At 36.0% G+C, this 26,368-nt stretch overlaps 2 protein-coding genes across 2 annotated transcripts in view; one reads left to right on the forward strand and one right to left on the reverse strand.

Moving 5' to 3' along the window:
* Positions 1–26,368, forward strand: part of cenpp (centromere protein P) — a 79,606-nt gene that overhangs the window by 27,128 nt on the left and 26,110 nt on the right. The gene's annotated exons all lie outside the window — the stretch shown is intronic.
* aspn (asporin (LRR class 1)) lies at positions 15,573–24,419 on the reverse strand. Its single transcript, XM_086150054.1, has 8 exons — positions 24,262–24,419; positions 21,071–21,449; positions 20,346–20,458; positions 19,018–19,231; positions 18,159–18,269; positions 17,896–17,989; positions 16,985–17,123; positions 15,573–16,888 (listed from the first exon to the last, which is right to left on the reverse strand). The coding sequence occupies exons 2-8, from the start codon at positions 21,411–21,413 to the stop codon at positions 16,688–16,690; spliced, it is 1,215 nt and encodes a 404-aa protein (XP_086006180.1). The 5' UTR covers positions 21,414–21,449; positions 24,262–24,419; the 3' UTR covers positions 15,573–16,687.

The raw sequence follows: 26,368 nt of genomic DNA on the forward strand, positions 1-26,368 counted from the left end.
TTCCTTCTGCTTGTTATTATCGGTAAATGCTCAGTCAGTCAAGATAGTGATAGAGTTGTAGTTTGTGTTAGAAAGGTAAAATGAACAAAAAAGAACTCCTCGATCTTTAAACCAGGAGGCTGTACAAAATGCTTATCAATGATGAATACGATTATCTGTGATGAATTATCACAAGTCATCGAAAATATCAATGATCATGATGACAGCTTGTCAAAAGACAAATCTAGTACTCAAATTAAATTAACGGGACACCAACACAGTTTAAAATCCATCTTGCCAGGCTTGCTGTTATGTGTGCTAGCACCAATAGCAGTTTATCAGTGTCTAATATTTTAGATATAAGAACATAAATAAACATCCATGGCAGTAATTAACTGCAGTAAGTTTGCTGTAGTTAAGCATAGATCGAGCTAAGGCATCAGTTATTTCATAATCTGAGGGAAAAGCAAAAATCTGAATTGAAGAACTTTCTAAATGGAAAAGATGTCTGTTTTTCTCACTCCTGGTTGTGACTTGGGTCTTTTTAAAATAGTGCTCAGGAACAAACCAACTGGCATGTTGCTTAATGTAGCACTCCAATTAACAAGTTTAAATTGTGAATTAGTAGTTTGCTTTCCTAAATCATCTGAACTCCCAGGCTTTGTTGTCTGGTATGTGATCAGACACCAAGACAGCCATATTTATAAGTATCTTAGGATCAACAAATAGCCCTCCTGGCAGGCAAAGCAATTTACCATAGTAAATGGATAAAATACTTGTATAACAGGACCTCCTGCTAGACAGACAAGGCAATAAGTGTTGAGGAAAGAATGTGATAGTTGAATAAATTTGGCATAGCCAGTTGGACTTAAGTATTGATGGGCGATAGAACCACAATTCCCAAGACAACCTTGGCTTTATCTTGTTGATTGATTGATTTGTATATCAAATTAGGGGAACTTATAATACTTACTTTTCAGTTTGTAAAAGCATGCCTTTTCAAATGATGCACTAAAGATGCACTGATGATTGATTATTTTTTTTTTTTTTTTTTTGAACTGCTTCTGTTTTATCTCTCTCATCACGGACACGTAGGACGACTGTTGTTTATGCATAGTCTATTTGGACATAATTGTTTTTTTCTTTTTCCTACAAGCCCAGTGACAACAGATTTGAAAACATTGTTCAGGTAACACAGGTATTCTCTCTTCCTTTGATGCGGTGAAATTAACTAAGCAGAAATTGTATATGATTACGTTTAAGTACTTACATTGTAGGAGATGATACACAGGGATGAATAAAACAACAAAAAGAAATCACATATATTATGTTGGTATAAAATGAATTCTGGAAGATAGTAACAAAAACAACTGAATAAAAACCTGCATTATTTGGTAATACCCAAAAAGTGTAGGTGAACTATGAAGACCAGAAATTCTGCAAATTTTTTTCATTTTCAAAAAATAAGAAACCCTGCTCATTTAGAGTAGCCAACAGCTAACGAAGGCTGGCCTTTTCCTTGTTGTTTTTAAACTTTAGTTTTGTGGTGTATAAGTAGAACAGCTCTGAAGACCAAATCAAATATTTATATTTTTGTTGTGTCTTGACACTGAATGATTAGGGAATTCTAATAGGAAATATTTATTTTTCTGTACACAGGTAAAGTTAAAGAGAGAGACTTAGGTTAAACAGCAAAACAGTTAAATAGAAAGCATGTGACTATGTCAGGTTTCAAGAGAAGAGGAAAAAGAAGGGGGCCCAGATATAAACATCCAAGGAATATGAGCCCTGGACTGTTACAGGTGTGTTAGTAATTATGAACACCTTTAAACTTTTATGACTCCGGGAACAGGGCCAGCAACTGGAGAATGTTTTTACTGTCACTAATTTTCTTCACCAGAGTTTGGGTTGTCAGATTGGTCTCACTGGTATTCCACAACACAATAAAGCAAGTCATTGGGGGAAGCCACCCATAATAACATTAAAAACACCTTATTCCTGTCATAATGATTCGCTCAATGTGATTTTAAACATGAACCAAACAGCATCTTTCTTTCAAATGAAAATTTGATCTCATCCCAAATGCAAAGCAAAAGCAAAGATGCCTCCAAGTGCTTTCAAGGCGGTCAGTAAAAAAAATAGGGGCAGAGGCTATTACACCATACAAAGGTATGACTTTACATTTACGAAACAGAAGGGGTCAACAAAGTATAATGAGACTTCTATTTTTTTTTAAATAATATGTATAAAACAGTGCATGGACTGTATTTATATAGAAAAACAAACAAGTGTTACTGTGATTATGAAGCACTGCTTGGTTTTCCATTTTCTTACTTGTTATTTTAGGGTGATTGGACCCCAAGAAGAAATATATTTCCCTCTGTGGGATTCCAGAATAGATCAAGATTTTGAATAATGAGCTGAAACTTACTAATTTTAAACTTAACCATCTGCTGATTGTCTATCTTGTCTTAATGCCACTGTGTTCTGCAGAGATAATTAGTGTTAAAGATCACCAGCCTTATTCTGAGTTTCCCGTACTTTGATCCAGTGTCACTATGGTACAAAGAGTTGTTGATGAACTTGTACTAGAAAATTTTTTCAACTGTTAGATCCACATGAAGGAATAAATTTAAAAAAGTCTACCAATTATAATATCGAGTTGTGTACTTTGTCATGCTACCCTTACATTGTTCCAAGTATTAATCAATCAGTACATAAATACACTCCAAAATATAGTAAGTAATTACAATGTATCAGTGACTGAGCATAGTGGTTTTGATGATTTTTTTGTGTCAGTGTATTATTCCACTTGAAAAAAATTAAGTAACTTTCTTATAAACTTTCACACAGTAACTTTGGTGAATTATTTAAATACAGGATCCATGTTTCTGCTATACAATAACTTTAACTTGTCAAGCACAACCCCTGAGATAATGTTGGAAGACTTTGGGAGTCTTTCTAACATAGAACGCTCTGTTCTCTAGAGCTTTGCTCAAGTCAACTTTTTTAATCAGTACCATTCAGCCTGAGTAGTAATATGCAAAACTAGATAAACTGGTAAGCCAGTTATTTTTATTCCCAGATTGTTGTAATAATTCTCCAAATTCATCAGTTTTCTTTCATATGAACACAAAAATTATCATGGTGTTTGTTTCTGGCTGAATTCTTTGGACAGCTGGAGTCACTGAAACTCGTGTCTGGATTTTAGGATGGCATGTATATATGATGGCAGACAGAATTCAGACTTGACCCAAAAAACAATAATCTGTGATTTCACTCCTCATACAGATGCCCATATGACTACAGAGAGCTTTTGACATGGTGGACCACCTGGCTCAGCATAAAACAGCTCTGGTTTGGCTGACAACTGACATGATGTATTAACCCTCCAGCGAGAGCTGTTTCGACCATGACATAGCCACCCGTCAGCTTTCGACAGCTGCGTTCTGCCAGTAAATTGTATTATGTTACCTCAGTGACTAGTTATGCAATAAGTCTAATGGTGTTTTTTGTTGTTTGTTTGTAACTCTGACCACATGAGGCAGTCAAAAAAATTGACAAAAACTGATCACCTGACTCAAATGAAAATTCTGTGAAGTACCTTTGTCCAAGTGGTTTAGGTATTGAAGGGCCCTTTACTAATTGACAGGTTGCTGGTTTCAATTCTCCCTATGAAGTGTCCAAGGGTCCTCTAGCAGGAGTAAGATTATTTGATTGTAAGATTATTTAGTAAGATTATTTTAATATGTTTGCAGATGTTGCTATCTGCCCACAATTCATTAATGCACTAAAGCTATGTCTAAGCCATCATACACAACATGTGGACCACTAAATGCTAGTGTTAGAGATTAGATTGACATCAGCAAGTCTTTGTTGACTTCAAGATATTTTATTCAGTTTTTGTTTTTTTCTAAATCATTATTCCTCTTTGAAAATATCCTTGCATCTGTTAGGACCCTGAGGCAGTTGAATTGTTTTTTGTTCCATCCATATTTTGTCATTATTGCAACAATTTCATGCTTGGGTTCTCTCCATTAAAAAAGACCCCTTCACCTTACTTGGTGTTTTTTCAACTTCAAATATGAAACTTGTTATGCAAGGAGGACATTCTTTTCTGAATATTGGTCCTCCGTGCTGTGAATCTCAAGCGCTAACCACTGTGCCACCATGTCACCCCACTTTGAAAACCTTTTGTAACTCACTCATTTTACCTTTTGTCAATGCAACTCTGGTTTGGTCATAAAGGTGTCCTCTCTGCCCAGTGCTTTGAAGAGACAAGTAGCAGATCTAGAACATTTTCAGTTAGAAGTGAATTTTAGAACTGAAATTTTAGACAGTGAAAACTAATGTTGATGTCATCATTAGATGGGGTATTTCTTATCTCTAAGTGGGGAGGGAGGGTATTGCAATAGTATTATTGCATAATATATGCCTTTGCATACATGCTTACATTTCTATGCATTGAATTAACCATGCATTAAATTGTGTGGTTGAATTTCCTTTAATTGATCCATGCAAGATTCATAGCACTTCAACTTTGAAACTGGGCGATGGATGAGGTTGGAGACGAGCTGCTTGCTATTTTTACACAATTGGCAGTTTTAATGCATTACTTTGTTATCTAGGGTCCTGTTATCATCACATTATATTCATTTTAAAAATGATTCAGTCAAATGCCCTACAAGTTACAATGCATTACAGTTAGTATCCTTGAGTTGCAATTATTCTTAGGTCTGTTTTACTGTAAGTCTATTATTTCTCCCACTGATCCTTTGGAAGTAAGTCACTCTGAACAAGAACTATTCTGTCTGCCGATTTACTATGATTGTTTTTCCTTATGTTGAGCCTTGGTTCAAGTCCTGGCAATCTGTCTTGGAATTTAGTCCCAATGGATCTGAGGATGACATGATATTTAAAACAGAACAGCTGCAGCCTTCTCAAGGAGAACACCACTTTAGTTGTAGAAACCACATGTAACTTTTACAACCAGTTTTGAGACCTTATGGAATGAGGCAAAATTCATTTTTTTCTTCATATGTGACTGTCCAATTGCACATGGTATCTTTTAATGTAATAGGGGTACACAGACAGCTAATAAGCGTCATGTACGTTATATCACATAGGCTGTTCTGAATGCAATTGTAGAGCTGCAGGATGCCCTCTCTGTGTGTTTCTTGTTTTTGAGCCAGATGCAAAGCAGATGTCATGTATTCATAGGGGTGAAGGTCAGAATTTAAAGTTTGCTGTTAGACATGCAGTTTTCTCATGCTACTCAAGTTGTTCTCTGGATGGCAACTGATAAATTGGTCATGAGGGAGCTTGTCTCGGTGTTGGAACTGCTGATGTTGGGCCTGGATTGGAAAATGCTTTCTGTTACTACACATTGGTAGGGCAGAGATCCTTTGCTGTAAGTAAGTCCTCACGCTGAATTGAATTTGTATTATTTACAGTTGTTTGTCCTACTTTGTCCAAGTTCTATTTTTTGTCTTCTTCTCAATTAGTCCAGGACAGACAGAGGCTTTTCAATGTTAGGATATAGAGTTGTTTCTTTTAATTTGTTTTTGGTTTCTTTTTCTCATACTTCATCAGAAACCCTTGTATTCAGCTTTGGTAATTATACACAGTCATTGGTTCATGTCATATTACGGATATCTCAGGGTCGGTTGTCTGTCTGTACCTGCTGTTTAATGTAAAGAAGGTCTGGAAGCACTTATCTCTCCTTAGGGTTTACTATCAGATCTCTCCAACAAAACCCATCAGAACTGATTTAAGAGCAGATTACACTAGGTTCCACTGGAATGAGAGTTAGTATGTTATCTTTATCATTGATAATGAGGATGCATATATATTTGTCAGGATAACCTAAAATCAGGATTGGCACCAACATTCAATATTATCCCACATTTTATGGGTACATTAACCATCTAGCTGAAACATGAATATGAAACTATATCCCCCAACAGTCTCAGTTTTTATTTATTAATTTCACCAAGGCTGCTAAGTGCATTTGTAGTCGGAGCAAGCTCTCAATGGAGATGGGCATATTCACATGCAAACAAAAAATAGTCAACAGATATCCAGGTTGAACTTAATGGATAGGTCTTTAAAGTAATGCAGGTTCTCCAAAGAGCTAGTGACAAGCCATTTTAGTAAGTTGACTCTTGCATGATGGTCATTTGTGAGGTGTGCAAAATTCTTTGAGTATGTTAGCAAAGAGCTGTCATACCCCCCCACCGGTATAGATGCATGTTGTCAGTTGTATTATTAGCAACAAAAATGCTACATTGTTAAAAGGCAAGTTGTGTCAGAATGAAAAAAACAAACAAATGCATCTATTCATTTCTGGTCTAACATTTCTGGTGAGGCTGTATAACAGGATTGGTCAATAAGAGAATCAAATCTCTCTCTAATTTACTTTTTTCGATATTTACTAAAGGAACACCACTTTTGTTTCTTCTCATAACACCAAATCTCTCTTTTTCTCTCTCCCTCTCTCTGCCCCCCCACCTCCTCTGGCATTTAATTGCAGTGGTGTTTTCATTATGATAGACACTGTTACAATTGGAAAAGAGACAACTTCTGATTAAACTGTCAACTGAGACATGACGATTTGGACAAATCTGTATGACACATATGGAGAGTATTACTGGCTGACTGGGTTCCACTGTGCAGTGGTATTTGATAGTTTTTTTTCAATTCTCCAAAGATGACAAGATTTGTACTTGTAACATTTCTCAAATTTTCCATCTCCCACACAGACTCTCAGGTGCATTTTGCTTTTGGCTCAACCATTATTAATGCCAACTTTGTATCATCTTAAATATGAATATGGTACCTTTTCAACAGCTGATGAGTTTGAAGATTCGTAACTTTTTTGCTTCCTTAAAAGAATTGTTCATCAAGAAGTATAGATTCAATCATGACCTTCACTGAAAAATAGTGTTGGTTGAGGTTTCCCTGGGAAACCATCTTTTACCTTGTTCAGAGGTGAAAAGAACTGTAACCCATTTTAGAATTAACAAAATAACCTTTTAAAAAGAAAATAAAAAGGACCTAAAATCACACAGCTGTCACTCAGTTGCTAAAAGACACATGTGAATATGACTTTGTAGATATATTTACAGATTGGCTGTCGTAGCATCTCTATCTCAAGCCACATGGGATTTTTTTTAATGTAGTGTATGAGTTAGTTTGAATTGAAAGCGGCCTTGGCACATTGAAGGAAATCAGACTGGCAATGTGAAAAAGGGTCTTGTTGTATTGGTGTGTTTTGTGTTTTGGCTTCAGTTGGTTACAGTTGTTCTGTGGAGACAATTAGCAGAAATATGTTGACAAGACAGCTGACAGCTATAAATGTCATTTTGTCTCATAGACAGTCCAACCCCAAAAGATATTCAGTCTAGTGTTGTCAATGACTAAGGCTACATATCTCTTGCTCGAATGTGTTGTAAGGCCAATTCTAGTAATAAACAACTTAGCAGTTTTCCAAAAAAAAATCAGATTGGAAACAATAATGCATTGGTTGTATTTAATCTTTACAGTTTTGCTGATAAAGGACACATTTGTAGTGCTGGCCTCTTAGTTGTTTTCACTTGAGGAATCATCCTCATCCAGTGGTATAGTACAATGTACTGACTGAAGTTACACTTCATCTTTATTATCATTTGTGGTTACAGTAAATGTGTTTTTCATGCACAGAAACAGGGGAATTCTGGGAAGTTCCCATGTTAATGTAATTTGGTCTGCTTAATAGGACATTGTGGTCTCAGATATTTCTCTGTGTACTAATTGTGATGAGGGGAACATGGCTGCCTGCTCAGCTGTAGACTTCATCTGGATAAAATCTATTTTTATTGGCCCCCTCTTTAAAGGTTCTTAAAGATTGCTACTGGCTAAACTGTCTATAAGTCTGTCTGTCTCTATATCAGCTATTCTCTCTCTCCTTGTTCATTTTAACGATACTGCTTTTCCATATAAATTTATAATGTAGTTTTTATAAAAACTAATGAAGATTTGCATTTTTGTCTGATTTCATGTCGGTACCCCTTGATTTATGATTGAAAAAGTCTGCCAACTGAAACCAGTCCTAAATAATGAAAATACTGTTAGTGTTCTCAATCTTCAAGGTCAGAGTCTTAGTTTTTGAACTGGAGATGGTGAAGTCCAATTGCCACAACAGCATTTGACAATGAATAAGGAATATTGTTGCAGTGCTTGAATTCTACCTTCGATGAAGACTGGCCATATTAATGTGACAGCATGTAAGAATTTACAGAATCTCCCTTTTGTGCTAATCACACATATTGGTCTCATCTGGAACAATAGAATCCCTGTAAAAAACAGTACTCACATTACAACAAATAAAATCAGCAATGACATATAAAATCTATTAGATAAATAACACCAATACGAAATACATTTCTGTCTGCATCGTAAAACAACACTAAGCTGCAACCAACTAAAAGGAGCAGTGGTGGGAAGATTTGACTCATGTTATAAGTTCCAAATGTCTGTTAATTATGGTGTTACAATAATTGAAATGAGAGGTTTTTACTGTGCATTTAAAAGATGCGCATTTTCTGCAACAGATAACGCTCCATTGCTCCATTACATTAACACTGTGACGAGCTATCCTATTTTACATTTTGGGATAAAATATTGCTTTAATAGACCAGGACACAGATATGATTTTATGCTCATGTCCCTCTTTATGGAATCATTTCACATTTTCAAAGCAGCTGTTTTAATGCTGCTTAAAGTAATCAATGTGATAAGCAATTCATCTCTCATCTCTGCATCTCCTTTCTGCTTTAGAAGCAGTTATGACCACTTGATAACTCCTTTTCTATTCCTTTCCTTGGTTTGCCAGAGACAAATCAGAGCTTCAAATGAGTATATTTCAGGTGCTTATAATGAATGTAAGTACATTGATGAGACTATTGCTAATCATTTGGGGCTGAAGCTTATTTACAGAAAATATAAAAATATTTGTGGCAAATAAATAAACAATACCACTAACAACAACAAGCTGAGTGACTTTTTGAGATAGAGTAGGACAGTGTGAAAGCTGCTTTCGCATTTTTTGCACCGCAGTGTACAAGTTTCCAGTGAGTGTTGGTCTCTGTCAGGGCTGCATTTTGTCTCCAATTCTGTTCCTGATCCTCATGAACAGGATTTTTAGTCATAGTTGTTGGGAGAGTGCCCATTATGAGAACCTCAGGACTGTTTCTCTCCTTTTTATGAACACTGTGATCCAGTTGGCCTCCCACTATATGACATCCAGAAGCCACTGCAGTGTTATATGACCAAGTGTGGTCAAAACTGTTGGGATGATAGTCAGCACTAATAGGTCAGAGGGCATCGGTTATTTCCTGGAAACTGATGGGTTGTCTTAGGTATAGGGTTAGAAACCTGTTCCCCCTTGAAAATGGGAGGATATATGCATCACATCACAGAAAAAGCTAGCTGCCACACTTAAAACTTTATAAGATGAAGTACACCTTTGGCTATACAGTAAATATTGACAACACAATGACATACAAAGGGAAAAAAGTGCTAAGTTCTGAGTATTTGCAAAGTTTCTTTAATATTTGTATGGAAGGTTGCTTTGTTGCATAATGGTTAAATATTGCATTTCAGCAGACTGATAGAGGCTGGAACGAACAAGCCTCAAGTGATTTGATTTGAACTTTGGCATCCAGAGTATTCTTTCTGATGGCAAAGGTTCATAAGCACAGAAAAATGAATATGAGAGTCAGCTCTCATCTTCGTTTGTTTCATGACTGCATGCCAGTATGTTTTCTGGCAGCCATGAAGTTAGGAATAGTGATGTACCAATTGCAGTTATATTGGCTCACTCCAGTTCTGTCAGTGTGTCCTGATTCCAGATTTGTCCTTTCTAATGTTTTGTTTTGTTTTTTGCCAAGAGATAGAGACAATTTGATTATATAAAAGAAACATATTTGCAAAGCAAAAGATTTTTAGTTAGTTCAATGGGTTTATGTATTTTTACTTTTATTTGACTATTTTGATCTAATGCAGCTACAGTTTCTCTTCTTCAGGCACACACACACACACACACACACACACACACACACACACACACACACACACACAAGTACACATACTAACAATAACACCCACACACCAGCTTTCGCACAATTTTACCATGGGCCAGTTTTTTCCACTCCACAGCCAGACAGCATTTGGCTCGTCATCTTTGTTGCTCATTTTTCATGTCAGTCTTGTCCCTGCAGACTGCATAACTGCTGGGATTCTCTCACATGAACAAACAGGCCTTTCACTCTTTGCCTCTAAACATTTTAATTTCACTGACCTAATTTTGCCTTGGCTCTGATCTGGATGGGTTGTTCGTATATGTTTCAATTTTGTGCGTGTGTGTGTTTGGACAGTAAATGTGTGTTGAGTGAGCGCTGACAGACTAAATGTCCAGTTTTCTCCAAGTTTGTGAATTTTTCTTTTTTCACTTGGATTTTGGCAGCATTTAATGTTTGATTTTTCTCTGAAAGTGTTCGTCGCAGTATGAGTCATTAATTGTTTTGATTCAAGACCAATAAAAGTGGGATTTGCTGTGCACTAAACATCAAGTATAGGCTGGTTGAGACTTGATTTGCATAAACTTCATCAATATACCAATGTGGATCTGTGACAGTTATCTTTGTTTTCTTTACATATAATGCGCATTGCTAAAAATAGATGAAGTTTCTGCTTGTTAAGAATAATCCAGTGTTTTTCTTTCCTGTGTATGATTAATCTTAAATCTACACGTAATCTCTGAAACCTCAATGGTAAATTTACATTAGTCTAAATACTTAAGACACAGCTGTCCACGTGTGAGGACGATTGTTGCAGAACTACGGTTTTCAGGTTGTCTCATTCAGTCTGATATTGTTTGAATAGGTCACTTTTAAACTTTAAACCTTCTGATTTTTGAATGTTTGCTACAGTTTTGTTACTATATTTGTTATGTCTCCACCAGGTACTTGGCAATGAATTGAATTAATTAGACCTTCCATACATGCAATTGAGAATCCTGTTGTGTGTTACTTTTACATTGTTTATTGCCTCAAGCAAGTAAAAGACTAACTGTTTCAATGAACCATATTCACTCTCACCTCTCTATCCTATTTTGTTAACAGTCACCTGCTTGATCACACTTATCGTCCAGCACCAAATGGGCCTTAAGCTGAATATCTCCGATGATACACATGTCTGGCTTTATTCAGAGTGATATCAATCAAGAACAACATTTTAAAATTAATGTTGCTTCATTAATCATAACTGAGAAATACTTATTAGCCAAAAAAATATTGTTTTTGTCTTATTGCTTAGCTGGATCTTTGCCTCTTCGTCTTCTTGACACATTCTAAGAAAGTTCTTGAATTGAAGTTTAAACATAACATTTGTGCATAATTGTCTTTTGAAATCATCATCTCTGTTTGCAATTTTGTTTTTCACCTTTGTACAGAATTTATCCGTACTGTTTTCCAAGCAGTTTCAGATGCCGAACGGAGTTTGGGATATCTGACTTTTCTAATTTTTGCCACATTTTGTCCAAACTTTTCTCTGCTTTCTCGTTCCTAAGAATCGATTCTATTGGAACCGTAGATCATATTAATCCTGGTGTGTTCTTATCTGTTCTTAAGAAGATGAAAGATAAATCCACTGCATTTGAAAATGTTCAGTCACTGTTTGATGAATGAGAATTCTTCATGATTTCTTCACTGAGTTGTGAAGTGATAAATGATGTATTTGGCTTCCTGAACAGGGGTGCGACTGAAGCCAGTGGCCCTTTCCCATTTTTAATGGGTGTACAATTGGCACTGACTGTTCAGTTTATGTTATGGAAACCTGAGTTCCCCTCCCCATTTTAGGAGCTCTAACTGGCTTATTCAAAACTCAAAGCATAGTCATTTTCTGCTTCTATTGAAGACACATATGTCTATAATAATGTCAAAAGAAGAGCTTTCTTTCAGTGCTCAAATTCTTTTTTGACTTTTTGGGAAATGATAATAATTTGTGAGTCTCATTTTGCTCAGATAAAGCAATTAAACATGTCAGGTCAGAGAATGGACACTATGATCAACGTGTCTGATGTCCAAAAAAGGGATTGAACTGAAGAACCAGTACCAGGTGGTGCACATTGTTGTTTTATTGCGATTAAGTATGTGTAATTGGGATTTTTAATAAATTGATCCCCAATAAGGCATTGCACAAATGGATTTGCTCGTGATTGCACTTAGTCTATATTAATCATTGGTTGATTGTGGCATGTTACCAATGATGCATGATCATCTTTAAGAGAAAGTTTTTTCCTTAATTTTTATATATTATCTCTGAAATAGACATGGTAATTAGATGAGAGAGTGTTGTTTCAGGGTTTTAAAGATTGAAAGAAAGGAAGTTAGATGTTTTTCATATCCTAAAGTAGTGAAGTAGCTTTTTACTTTGTGGTTAGATCTGTAAACAAAACTACAGGTGGCAGTTCTTCAGAAAATATTTCCTGGAAGACTTCAATTGTAGTTTGTTTTAGCAGCTGGTAATGATAGGATGTTATTCCTGCCATCATCAATATATTTATTTAAAGTGCTTGCCCTTTTTCAAACCATTTTGAAAGGTTCCTTCCTGTATCAGGTCAGTTCAAATTAAGTGTCATAATCAAAGACAGACAGCTTACAGTACAATAGCTTCATTTTTGCTTTTTTTTTTGTCGAATATTTTTTATATGATGCCAAGTAATCATCTCTTACATAAATATTGAAAGCACATGATTACAAGATTTCGCTGCTAATTGGGGAGGAAAAAATATATCTCCTTTTTTTAGATAAGCAAATTTTCTTTGGTGACGTTACTTGAGTAATTTAAAAAAAAGGTAATAAATTCTAATATGTGGCAATACATTTCTGCATCCTTGGTCCTCTGTTTAAACTTAGCAGCAACAATAATGACTCACTTTGAATTATAGGCGATAATATGGATTCATGAAGATACATCTCATCTCAGTGATCCCAATAAACCTCCTTAAATCTATTTAGAATGGTCGTAGTTTTCTCACATACAGAGATGAAGCATTGGAACTAAAATTAACTTGTAATGAAAATACCGGAGTAACATTATGTATGGCTTGACAAACTGGTACAATACAAGTAAACACCTCTACGGAACAGGTATTGAGTGAAAACATAACAAACATTTCTACCAGAGTAGCATGAAGAGCAGCTGCTTGTGACAAGTTGTGGAAAAGGTGACAGACGGGTGCAGAGATAACAACTGTAGTCAAAGATAGAGCAGAAAAAGGAGTCGAAACGGGGTGAATGGCGATAAAAAGCCTTAAGTTAGAACCATTTTCTCAAGATGCATGTGTTTGTATGCGAGTGCATGTGTGTGTGCGTGTGAGTGCTGTGAGACGTGGCAGAATGAGGTCTGGCCAAGTGGCAGATCTGTTCCATATGTTTCCTGGAGAAAAGGAGACACAGCTCCCCTCCAGCCCACCCTCTACTCACCCGAGTCTTCATTTTTAGAAGACAAAACAGATGACAAGCAATATATCCACTACACTTCATTGTGAAGCTGCACCTCAGTTTGGTTCGGTTCTTTGCGACCTGTAAGATGTCTGTTCCATGTAGACATGGATATCAAGGATATCAAGGATACAGCTGAACAAGGGTTTTTGACAGTCTGCAGGATGTTGGTGCATTCTGACTAGGACCTCTGGCAGAGATGAAGAGGGCCCATCATGGTGTTGCATTCATCATCAGTATTCGTGTGTGGACATTATTCTGTCCAACACTATTTGATCAGATTCCAATTTCTATGGCTCATCATTGATCAGGATCTAATTTCTTTGGCTATGGTGTTTTTTGAATTATTATTAGTTTTAATTATATATTTAATCAGAAATTGACTTCTGAATAATACAAATTCCTCACCAACCTGGTTCACCTAAACCAATTCTGCTTTTCGTTTTCACAGGTCGTATGACTTACATTTACCATGTTAACAAGCAATATTACATTTTTTCAACTCTTGGCCCATACCAGAACTGTCCAAATTCTTTCACAAACCTCATTCAAGGCAGCAGCTAAACATGCAAAAGCTAAAAGTAAACCCACAACATATTGCAGCCCACCATCAAGTAACAGACAGGCAGTGGGGCACAAACAGGTGCTTGATTGAATGCTAGTCTAGTTAAAGGTAGGGGACTTTTCTAACTCAGATAATGAGCTGTATCACTTTTTACTGGCATTTGTTTTTGTGACCTGTTATAGATTTATTGGAGGCGTTGTCTTTTCCTAAATATTTGTCCAATGCATGAAGGTAATTTTGGAAATAGAAGCTTCAGTGCACCATAGCATGTTAAGATGTCCAGCAGCTGTTATCATGGATGTTACAGTGACATTTCCCTCTGTTAATAAGAAAAAACACAAAATTCAACTCCAACCTTCAAATTACTGGTGTAAAGTTGATTGAAAATGTCACCTTCTCCTGATTTGCTCGCTTTAGATTTGATCAGAATTCTCCCGATACCCATTTTATCATAACTTTTCAATTCTAGTTGTGTGAAACAATAGTTCTCTGACTTCTAATTTCAGATTTCACTTTTTTCACTCTTCTGATAGCTGTCTTAAAACCAAGTATATCTATGCTGACATCTGCTGGACAATAAAGAAATGAGGCAACATCTTTTCAATCAATTTTGGTTAACCTGTTACTATTAACAACATTCTCCTGGACTTGATGTGTTTCTAGCAAATTCTAAAATATTTTCATTAATTTTTCAGATGGTTAAAGAATGGTTTACTAGACAAAGCCAAAACTGTATCATTCTCGGTCTTATGTCATTAAAGTTGTGCAGTATAAACCCAGACCATATGAGCAGCACTTGAAGGCGAATACTACATGACCACTAGGGGACAGATCATTACCAATAGTAAACGTTAACGTGACTGGTTAGTTCAATCATATTTTTTTTTGTAGAAATACAAGAATTCTGCACTAAGCCTCACTTTGTCCTGGTCTAATTCCCTCAAATGAAGGATCATTATGAAGGATTGGCTACAAAGAATGATTATAATAACACTTCCACAGTTTTACTCTCAAAACAATTATCAGAAAGAAATGTCACTTGGAGTTGCCCCAAGAATAACTGATACTCACTGAAATTTTTTCATTAACTTACTGTGATGTATGGTCCCTCTGGTTTCCTACTGACTCAATCATTCAGAGCAGATTCTTGGGCATTTTGTCTGTCTCTCACAGATTCATTGGCTATATATATATATATATATATATATATATATATATATGGATAGATAGATAGATTTAGATAGATATAGATAGATAGATAGATGGATAGATGGATAGATAGATAGCTTTTCAAACAGTCAGCCAGGAATGGTGTTGTCAGCACTCTGGAATGGAATTTAGCCATAGGAAATTCCCAATGCGTTTTCTTTTTTGTTTTTCAGTTTGCTTGACAATAGGAATAATTAGATATTTTGACACTAGTTTGTCTGATGTGTCTATACATGGAAATTAACTTTCCATATAATTTCCTCTTCCGTTTCACATAACATCAAGACATTAGTAGGGGATATGTTCCATGTTTATTTAAAGACATACTCAATAAATATAGCACCAGGAGAGAACATCTCAAGACATGTCCACTGTTGTAAATAATATCACCTTCTTGTAATTTCATGATAAAATGGAACTCAATAGGTTGCTTTAGATGTTCTTCAAGCCAAGCAACAATTGTTTAATTCATTTTTTACTTTTTTCATAAGTTATGAGGCATATGTGCATCCCTGCCCTGTTGACAATAGCTGAAAATGTTTGCCTCCCAACAAAGACATTAAAAACATGCACTGAAGTAATATAGAGCTTTCATATAAAGATAGAAGTTTAGTTTTAGAGTGATATGGTCATCCTTGTTATTTGACTGTGCAGACTTCATTGGAAAAAATTTTAAGTTTAAATAGAAGGAATTTCTCAGACTCCAGCCATGTCACAGCCCTTCTGGGGTAACTGCAATGTCCCCAACCGAAATCAAAATGAAATGAAATAAAGGAAAAGAAACAGTCCAAGGAAAGGGAAAAAAAAAATTTGAGAAAAAAAAAACCCATCAAATTTCTGAGACTAAGTACTATATTTATCCATCCATCTTCTACTGCTTAATCTCTTTATTAAATGTTATACCTGAAGAATAAAGAAATCAATTTTCCTTAGATATATTTGCATGTAATTCAACCATAGTCTAATCATTGAGGGAGGCAGTCATGAGACAATCCATTAGCCAAACACTTGGGGACAAATCATATGGATAACAATACAAAATAAAGCTCACAAAACAGGGAAGGGCTTTTGTGTTTAATTCATATGAACAATTGTTGATGTTATGATGTCTACACCAAATTCTGTTTAGATGATGATGTAGATGGGTGATGTAGCTTACAATTTAGCATTTACTTTTAGGACCAACATTTTGGAAGAATGTCTTCCTTTTCCCCTGAATGAGAACTTCCAGAGTAAAAATAAAAATTCATGTCATTTTCTATACTGCTGCTGTAACTTTTACATAAACCTTAAAAATCAAATCAAAATTATGCCCAGCTCCTTCCATTTAAGATAAAGATTTTCAGCAACCCTCCATCTCTGAGTAGTCTTGAACACAAATTTGCTCTCCCTATTTTTTTCTGAAGTTTCCAAGCTGGACGCCCCTCCGTCCAGTCACACACCGAAAGGTGGCCGGCTGGATGTCCCAGTATTTAACAGGGTTGGCAAACAGACTGATGCCTGTATACAGGTTCTTCTTCACACTGGTTCTGATGGGACAGAAATCATTGACTCCGACAGTGCTGATTTTGTTGCCATGGAGGAAAATCACCTGAAGAGAAACGCAGAAACAGATTTTTTTCATTTAATGTTGCTATTATAATGAAAAAAGATTATTATAACTATTTTGCCATCATCTGTTTCTCACCTGGAGGTAGCGCAGGGAGCTGAGGCTTGGTGGGACCTTTTTCAGACGGTTATTGTCTAAGTGGATCTCACGAATGTTTGGGATGCTGGCAAGACTGCCATTCTCCACAAACTTGATCTGGTTAAAACTCAGTCCAAGTCTGGAAAAAATGAAAAGCATCACAAAGTGTTTATTTCATTTAAAAAACATATGACATGTTATGAATGTGTTGTGAATGAATACAAAGTCAAAGGGGATGGTTTATGCTGATTTACGGGTCTATGTTTTTATTCTGGTTATGGCTTGTCATGATTTGCTTTTTAAAAGTGACAATCTTATATCAATTATATTATATTCTGTTATATTCAGAAGTGTTTAAAACCATACAGACTTTCCCTTATTTTGTGAAAGCACCCTCTCACAAGCCCACTTTCACATGATTCAAAAGCTCTTAGACGCCTACTCAGGGGATGTATCCCTGTGTCTCATGAGCAAGCTATTGAAGGACTACACATCACTGACTAATTGGTTTTGACTTGAAAAGAAAGTAGAAAACAGTGTTTCTTACTAACAAAATAACTGTCTTTTTAAACATCTATTAAAGTGTTTCAAAAGTTTTCAATAAGAAAATGTATAAGTGTGTTAATCAGATGTACTAAAATTCCCTTGATGAGAGATGCAATAGCAAACTTCATGTTTGTGAAATTAGTGATAGAAGTTGATAAACCCTTAAATTATTTAAATATCAAAATGTGATATTTCTTATTAAAACTTAGTTTGGTCTAATCCTTTTTAGTGAGAGACTAAATGTTTCCCGAAAGATGTGTATTATGTGCTCTTACATAAAATTAACCTCCATAATAAATCATTTGTGAAACATTTTGGTTCATTTGACACAGTTGTTTTTAGGTTGAAATTCAGTGGATTGTCACCTTTGAAGGTTTTTATATCTGATGAAGTCTTCAACTTCCACTTTAGAGATCTTGTTATACTCCAGGTTCAGTTCGGTGATGGAGGATGGGAGGTCTGAAATGTATCAGACATCAAACATTACCAAGTTAAATTGGAAGTAAATCACCTTGTGACTTCCTTTGGTAATGGTTGAAAGCATCCTACAGACATTGCCACAATGTTGTGAGGGATAAGGCACCATTTATGTTAAATAAATCTGCACAGTATATAGATGATACTATACCTTTGGGTATAGCAGTTAGTTTGCTCTCTGCTATACCAACATACAGAGTTGATAAGCCGTTGAAAGCTCCCAGCTCAATCCCACTATTAGCCAGGGGGTTGGCACCCAGCTCTGAAAGAAAGAGCACAAAGCATATTTGAAATTTTGAAATAAATAAAGATTATATAAAAATACAATTATATGGTTGAAACAGTTAATTTAAGATACTCAGGCGACATCTACATGTTGTTGTACTTGGAATGTGCAGCTAACCTAGTGAGAAAAGATAAGCTTCACATTACAGTTCTTCAGAATATTACATTATAACCTAGCAGTGTGACTTTATGAAGCAATAGAATTAATACAATATGGTGGAAAACCCATTTGAATTAATAGTCCATTTTATTTTGTTCTTTTCAGTATTATTCTCCCTAGTTTCAAGGGGAAACCCAGTTACACAGAGAAAGAAAAATTTGAGGGACATCTTTGTAAAGTCTTGAGTTAACAGGATACTATAAATGAAACTTAAAAACTATTTGTTAAAGGTTAGAATCCTCTGTTCAAGCCTCCTGGTCTGTGATTTTTTTTTGATAGAAATTTACCATGTGGACCACAGAATTTGACCACATAGTACATATGTGTTGCTACACATAATGCTTATAGATGTTGTCTCATGTTCTCTTACACTGAATGTAACACCTCTAGTTGTAGGTTATGAAATAATTATGTCCGTATTTCACCAGTTTTGACAGGTATTGCGGATACATTTTGCACTAGTATCTCAAATATGTCATGTAACATAAACTTATTCCTCAAACATATCTTTTAATTTTTGCTTGCTACTTGGGAGAAGATTAGAACAGTGGACACTTCTCCATACCCAAGACATGTAGCTTCCTCAGGCCTTTAAATGCATCCGCTTGGATTTTGTTGATATTGTTCTCATGGAAGCGGAGCTCAATGACATTGGGAGGCAGGTTTGCAGGGATCTCAGTCAGCAGGTTGTAGGACAGGTACAAGAGTCTAAGATGATCCATGTTTCTGAAGGCCTTGGGGTGAATCTTTGAGATTCGGTTGTTTATGAGAAACAGGCCCTATTGTGGGACAAAAGAATCAGATTATTGTGCAGAATCTTGTTTGACTCTAAAGGTTATTATTAATTATTCTTTCTGACCCATTCATCCTTATTCATGTTTATGAATGTGAAACTGAACAGTCGTAAAGTTAAGTGGGTTACTTGTTGACCGATAAACAAGTCAGCCACGAAAATCAATGAAAATCAGTTCAGTAGCTACTGTTTAGAGGTTGGTGGGACTGACAGTGCGTATTGCAGCAAAATGTTCCAGGGAAAATACAATTGTTTTGCAATGATTGAAAATTGAAATTCACCCTTTAATTTAGTGTCTCTTGTCTTTCCTCATGCTGTAACCTGCAACATTTTGGTTAATCTTAAAAGTTTTACTGAAGAAGTGCAGCATATAATCCTTTTAGCTGATTTAATAAAACTCAGGCACATTTGAAACATCTTGCTTGAAAAAGCATATGGGAACTTTAGGGTGGCAAAGGCCCAGTTGGTAGAGTGGCTGTCCCACTAATCAAAAGGTTTGGGGTTAAATTCCTTGCTTCTTCTGTTTGCCCGCTGAAGTGTCCTTGAGCAAGATATTCTCAAAGTTGCTCCAGATGATCTGGTTAGCACCTTGATTTGTGTGTGTGTGTGTGTGTGTGTGTGTGTGTGTGTGTGTGTGTGTGTGTGTGTGTGTGTGTCTCAGAGTGAATGAGTGAATGCAATCTAGTTTAAAGTGCCCTGACAGTGTAAGGTGTGAGTCCACCATATAAATGAATGTAAATGAATCAAATAAGGTCAAAATTATAACATAATTCATTAATATGATAAAAACTAGCTGTATCAGTGTGGACTGTATTTGTCTGTGTTTCATGTTTGTTTTTAATCAATACTATATGTACATAAATACAATGACATACTTGTGAAGACTCAACAGTCCAGTCAATATTACAACAACTGAAGATTTCTCTAAAAAGTTACAGAACATGTCTGTTAATTGTTAAAATGCACTCAAAGTGTCATTCTCCCCTTCTATGTCCTGATAGTGAGTGTCGCTCATATCAAGGTCTGGATAACATTGTCAAAGATGGGCTGTGGTTTCATTAACATGTGCAATGTAAACTTGTTATGCAGGTTTCTCTCACATAAAGCTTGTTGAGGCCTTTAAAATCATCTTCTTTGATCTCAGTAATATCATTATTTTGGAGGTCGATCATCACCGTGTCCTCAGGGATCTTCTCTGGCACAGTGATCAAACCTGTTGGCATAATCACAAATCCTTTATTAAAAATCACAGTTGAGCCAAGTGTGATAAGAATTGGACCTCCCTTTCATCTGAACTGATATAGACCCTGGTGTATTTATGATAAAAGAGTTCAAGCGATTGTAATCTAGCTCTGACACCGTAGTTTGACTAAAGAAAAAAGGCAGCATACAAACACAGTCATACACGAGTCAGACTTTCGCATTAGAGACATAAATCTTTGGCTGTTTCCTTCAGATATCTGGTTTATCTATATCAGCCGGTTTGAAAAGGCAGACTAAGGTTGTTTGGACAGGACTGCTGCGCATGCTTTGAAACCTTTTACCATTCATTTACAGTCTGTAAAACTACTATTTAGAATGCTGTGAACCACATCAGACTGCCCATTTCTAAAGTCTTTAGTATTTTCCCCCATTGATTCAACGGATCACCTTAAAAAAGAAGCTCCTACATAATACATTCTCATATGTTTTCATTGACATTGTGAAATTATGCAGTATGTTACCATACCATATGTGGAACAGTTAATTGTAAGAGAATTCAGGATATTAGGATGAACTAACCCATTTGTGGACAAGAGAAAACAGAGTAGTGGTATGTCCTTACCCTGGTCAGAGCACTGCACCACCCTTGGAGTGCAATGACAATTAGCAGGGCAATTGTCATATTCATGGTGATCACCTTCATCGTCATCTTCATCCTCATCATCATCATCATTATCCTGGTCAATGTCATTGTTGTCCTTGTTCCAATCATCATTGTCAGCCTCATCATTGTTGCCATAATCCTGATTGTCATTTTCATTGTCATCAATGCCATCGTCACTATCATTGTCACCTATGTCAGCCATCATGATATCATAGTTTCTCATGAAGTCCATTATTTTGATCGGCTCATAGGGTTTGGATTTGCCCAGCGCCAGCAGACAAAGCAGGAGGAAGACCCTCATGATTTGACTGAAGGAGGGGTCACTTAGAGGAGGGAGCTGTTGGAAAACCAATGTCAGGATTAGATCCAAATTTCATGAAACTGAAGAAAAACATGCAAGAAAAATCATTCATTTTAGTCCCTTTTTTTCTTCTAAGGTAGAATTTAAAAACTATACAATTACCATGTTTTTTAGAAAACATGTTCAATTTGGTCATCTTTCACATACTATCCTTTTGTCTTATAAATAAATGACTCAATGACCACACCGTGTAGAAAGGGAGCCACAGGGAATTCAGTTGATGTACCTTGATTGCACAAGCAAGCATGTGCTTGTTGTTATTCAGATTTGTTTACTGTGGAACCACTCCTCCAAAGCTTCCTCGAAAATCGCAAAAAAGTAGATACTCGAAATTGCATCACAATCAGCAAAAGAGTGTAGAATTACCGTTGCCACAAGCATATACAGTGATTGCCTTTGAATCTAAACAAAGTCAAACTTCATTAGCTATGATTAGCCTCCTTGAGCAAAACACAGCATCAGGCATTCCAATGTAATGAGCTTTTATCATCATTAAGGTTTCTACTACCTGTTGTTAACTGTTTATGATCCAGTATTTCTCTTCGGATACAAGACTGGGATGTAGAGACGTTGATAAAGTAATGCTAAATGCTAAAGCATTCCGGGTTTACAACAAACAAAAGATTGCATTCCAGCATATTTCTTCTGACTCTTTTGCTTTTCCTTCCTTGCTTTGCACAGTTTAAGTCTTAAATGTTGCTTCAGTTCTGCAGATGGACAAAAACCATTGTGTACCAAGCTGGCACGTTCTATGCTCATATTCAGAATCTTCATAGAGAATCTTCTCAACATGATATATTGTGGCTGTGGCAGGCTGTCAGGATATTTCCAAGAACTACTTCAACAAGGCAAATTCTTGGTCAAGTTATTTTGTTCTTCAATAATACGACATAAATTCAAAATCTATGAAGCCCCAGGAATGGAGCCCACTGATACAAGGAAATGCACAAGCTCAGACTGAAAGATAGGGCCGAGCTATCATTATCCTCATATTAAGCTCGTGTACTAGTTCATAGTTTATCCTTTCATCATGCTGTCCACCTGTTTTAGGGTAATATGAGGATAATAGCACAATGTGTCCTGTCATATCAAACGGTATAACTGGAATGTCCTATAACAACACTTCTCATAGATGACATCAGCCTTGGATAAGAGGCTCAAATTACATAATTACTCTGACATGGTCACAGATGTAAAGTTTCCTAATTCAATTCTTACCCAATTCAGCTTAAATTTTTCATCATAGAAAATATTCATGAAGAAAACAATTTTCAAGCAATATCTTCGCATAATCCTCATTAAATTACACCAAATAATCAGTGCACATGTTAATTCACAGCTACCTAATCTGGTTTAACTTCAGTTTATTCTTAAGTACATTTCTGATACACTTCACACACATTTCTGACATTTTGAGTCATTATTCACATTTAACTAAGAGCTCAAGGCTTAACATGTAGGGTATCTCTAACCTGAAGGTCACCACAACATGGTGTTAATGCTACGGCCCCACATCAGTGCATTTTACATGGGTGGCTTTACATAGTGGTTGTCATGGTAACATAGAACCACCACTCTGGTCATTGTATTTCATGGTTGCTGGTTTTTGAGTACTGTGGTAGACTGAATCAACCAGTTTCACAGTCACATAAAACAAACCATAACTGTTATGCCTTGGTAACCATTGCTGATTCCACCTCTGACTCACCCTCATTCTATCAATGTTACATTAATTCTGAAACATGCCTTTGAAATGAGCCAATACAAATGTTTGTCCAGTCCTTTCATATTCAGCATCTGGCGATAATTTCACATAGTCATTTTTATATCTTCATCGATTATACATTTACAAAGCTGGCACAGACAAAGAGACGTCCGGTTGCATTTTCCTGGTAATGTGGATGGATTCTGATCCCCTCTATTAAGTGTTTAGTCCAGCCACAAGAATGTTGTGGCTGGACATAATGCTTGTAACATAATGCTACAACAGCAGATACAGTTAAGCACAGGCTCTTCCTCCATACATATTCTCCCTTTTATTTAATCTTTTCAGTAATCTAAAGGTAATGCACTTGTTATTATGTATATATCCTGATAGTTAAGACAGGTTTTTCAAACAAATATTGTCAACTTCATTCTTGTCATAGGGATGCAAGTAGAATGTCTTTTTTGCTATCACAATCAATATTTTGATGTTGGATTTGATAAGCATTTGAATGACGTAAAATTGATCTTGAATACCAGGGATTTCTTGCAGTCTGTGATTACAAACAGGAGTCACATTTTTATCCAAAGAGTAGGCTTGAATTTTTTTTTGTTTGTTTGTTTTTTTCATATCACCTGAATTGAAGATGACATGTCAAGCTGTTCATTTGTTTAAATCACAACCCCATGTGAAACATTTCTTCCTATGAAATGTTTTAGAACTGAATTTCAGTTTAAAAAAGATTTTCCTCAGGGATTTTCTTGATCCATCCAAAGCTCTCATATGTAATGTCTTCAAATTAGCTCTGCAATTTGCTTGAATTCACACTCACTCAGTTATAAAAAGATTTAAAATATTCTGTCATAAAAAGCATCTATTAATCCTAAAATAATGGCAAAAAATGAAGATTTGTATACTTGACAAAATAGGACAAGACATAAAAACATTCTGAAAATTGAAGGAATTGTAACAGCCAAGAAATACTGCATTCTCAGTAAACCATGCAGGAGTTATTACTTACAAACTTGAAAAAAGTTTTTTTTTTCTCAATATTTTTGTCAATAACCCCAGGTGGTGTCCTACCTCAGCTTTCAGGTGTGTTTGTGTCCCAGTTTAAACCCCAGGCTGTGAGCAGAGAAACAGCAAGGTCCAGCTGGAAGGCTGAAAGTTGGATCGTAAGTCAATACATTCCCAGTGAAGAGAACAGAGAACAGGATCACCCTTTTTCACCAGGAAAAAAAGGCCCCCACAACACCCCCCTGATGGAAAACCTCCACTGTTCGGGTGAGAAGTTCAGTTTCAGTAGAGAGCTATGACTCTGGCCTCAAACCATCTGTCTATCTCGACTACTATGTTTGAAAAGCTTTTGTTGGACTTGAATCATGTGCTTTTAATCAGCAACTTTGAAGTGATGCCAGGGTAGTTGGGTAGTTAGCTCAAATCCCTAAATGCTCAAATATCCTTAAAGCACATCTTGGTTGGTCTCTCACTTCCTCTTCCTTCACTGTCTGCCGCCCTGGTATATAGTTTACATCAATGTGATTGTTTCCCAACTGAAGGCCTCTTGGCTCCAGGTTAAACAGGATAGAGGCACTGGTGTATATGCTAGTGCCAGTGAAATACTAAGAGCTAGAATGAAGGTGAGCTAGCTATGCCAGTGGACTTGTGGTGACACCATCTTTAATTTTCTTTTTGAAAAATCAAGACATTTTCTGTAATACCCTTAACAATGAGCACAAGCTGCTGTTTTTACTGCAAGTTATTAATTTAGAGAGTGGATCAACAGGAAGATTCCTTGTCATCGTTACAAGTCAGACTGATTAACTCCACTCCATCAAGCTGAATAGATTCCAAGTCAACACTTAGAAGATTTTTACTGTTTTATACACAGCATGATTGAGTAAGTAATTTACTGTTGAAGCATAGCCAGGAAAATATTAACGCAAAATACTGGGTTTGTAATTCAAGTTGTTCGGTACTTGTGCACCGCAATCACATTAAAAAAACATCAACAGAATTAATGATAGCGTGATGCAGGTGAATGCATCAGTGACTTCACAAAGACCTACCATGTAATGACCAACTATGCATATTGAAAATTAATCATAGATATTTTTTTTTTTAAATATGCTAATTCACTCCTCTTGAAATTCTTATTACAAATTATTTGTTTCAGTAACCTCACCCTAATCCAGTATCCTAGAATGGGGTTGGTCATAAAATAATTCCCGCTCCAATTTATCATGCCCAGAGATGACACTCAAATGCCTCTGTATGACATCACATACATCCACACACACACAAACTATATATATATATGTATGTATGTGTGTGTATATACAGAGAGAGAGAGAGAGAGAATACAAAAAAATCATATATATATATAAATATATAAGATATAATATACAAACAATTTCATTATCTATCTATTTCAAAAATGAAGGGGAGAAGAGCCCAGGAAGGCTTGGGTGAGCGCAGCTTTTGGCAGATTGTACACCATGAGCCTCATTGTAACTGAGGGACAGAATCACAGTTGTGGTTTATGATACAAAATATATATTCATGACTCATTTTGGGTCTTTTATTTTCTGAGTGCCGATAGTATTGAGCAGTCAGGGTTTTCAACCCACTCACTAAAATACAGTGACAGCTTAACTTTTTTCTAGTTTTGTAAACAACCACTGAGGTTTTTAGCAGTCAAGCATCTCATGCACCTTATTGTCATTCTCTCTTTGGTTAGAGCCACAGAGACTGTATGTAATACAAGTTGTCACTAATTTTGGTTTGTGATTCTAAATTATTTTAAAAAGGACTTGAGTGAAGGAGCAGAGCAGAAACGTATGACTCTCTTGCCATAATTTGACTTGTTAGCAAGAGGTCTTTTTTTATTGATGTCCTATCTTTTGTAGAAAATTCAAATTTGGGATAGTATTTGTAACTTTACTTTTCATCTTTTTTCTCCAAGATAGTTTCTTAAAATTAAACTACCTATAACAGACTACATTTAGTAGCGCTGATAAACTTACACACTAAAATGATGTGCTCACATGACAAACATGATCACAGTCTTCACTAACTTTGATATAATAAAACCCACATGCAGCACGACATAGATCATTTGTTACGTACTTTGAATTGCACGCATATCCTAACAAGGCGCAGTGAAAAAGGTCTAAAATTTGAAGCAGAA

This window comes from Fistularia commersonii, chromosome 7 (genome assembly GCF_037954325.1).
Source record: "Fistularia commersonii isolate RoL2024-O1a breed Wild chromosome 7, RoL_Fcom_v1.0, whole genome shotgun sequence".
NCBI classification, from domain to species: Eukaryota; Metazoa; Chordata; class Actinopteri; order Syngnathiformes; family Fistulariidae; genus Fistularia; species Fistularia commersonii.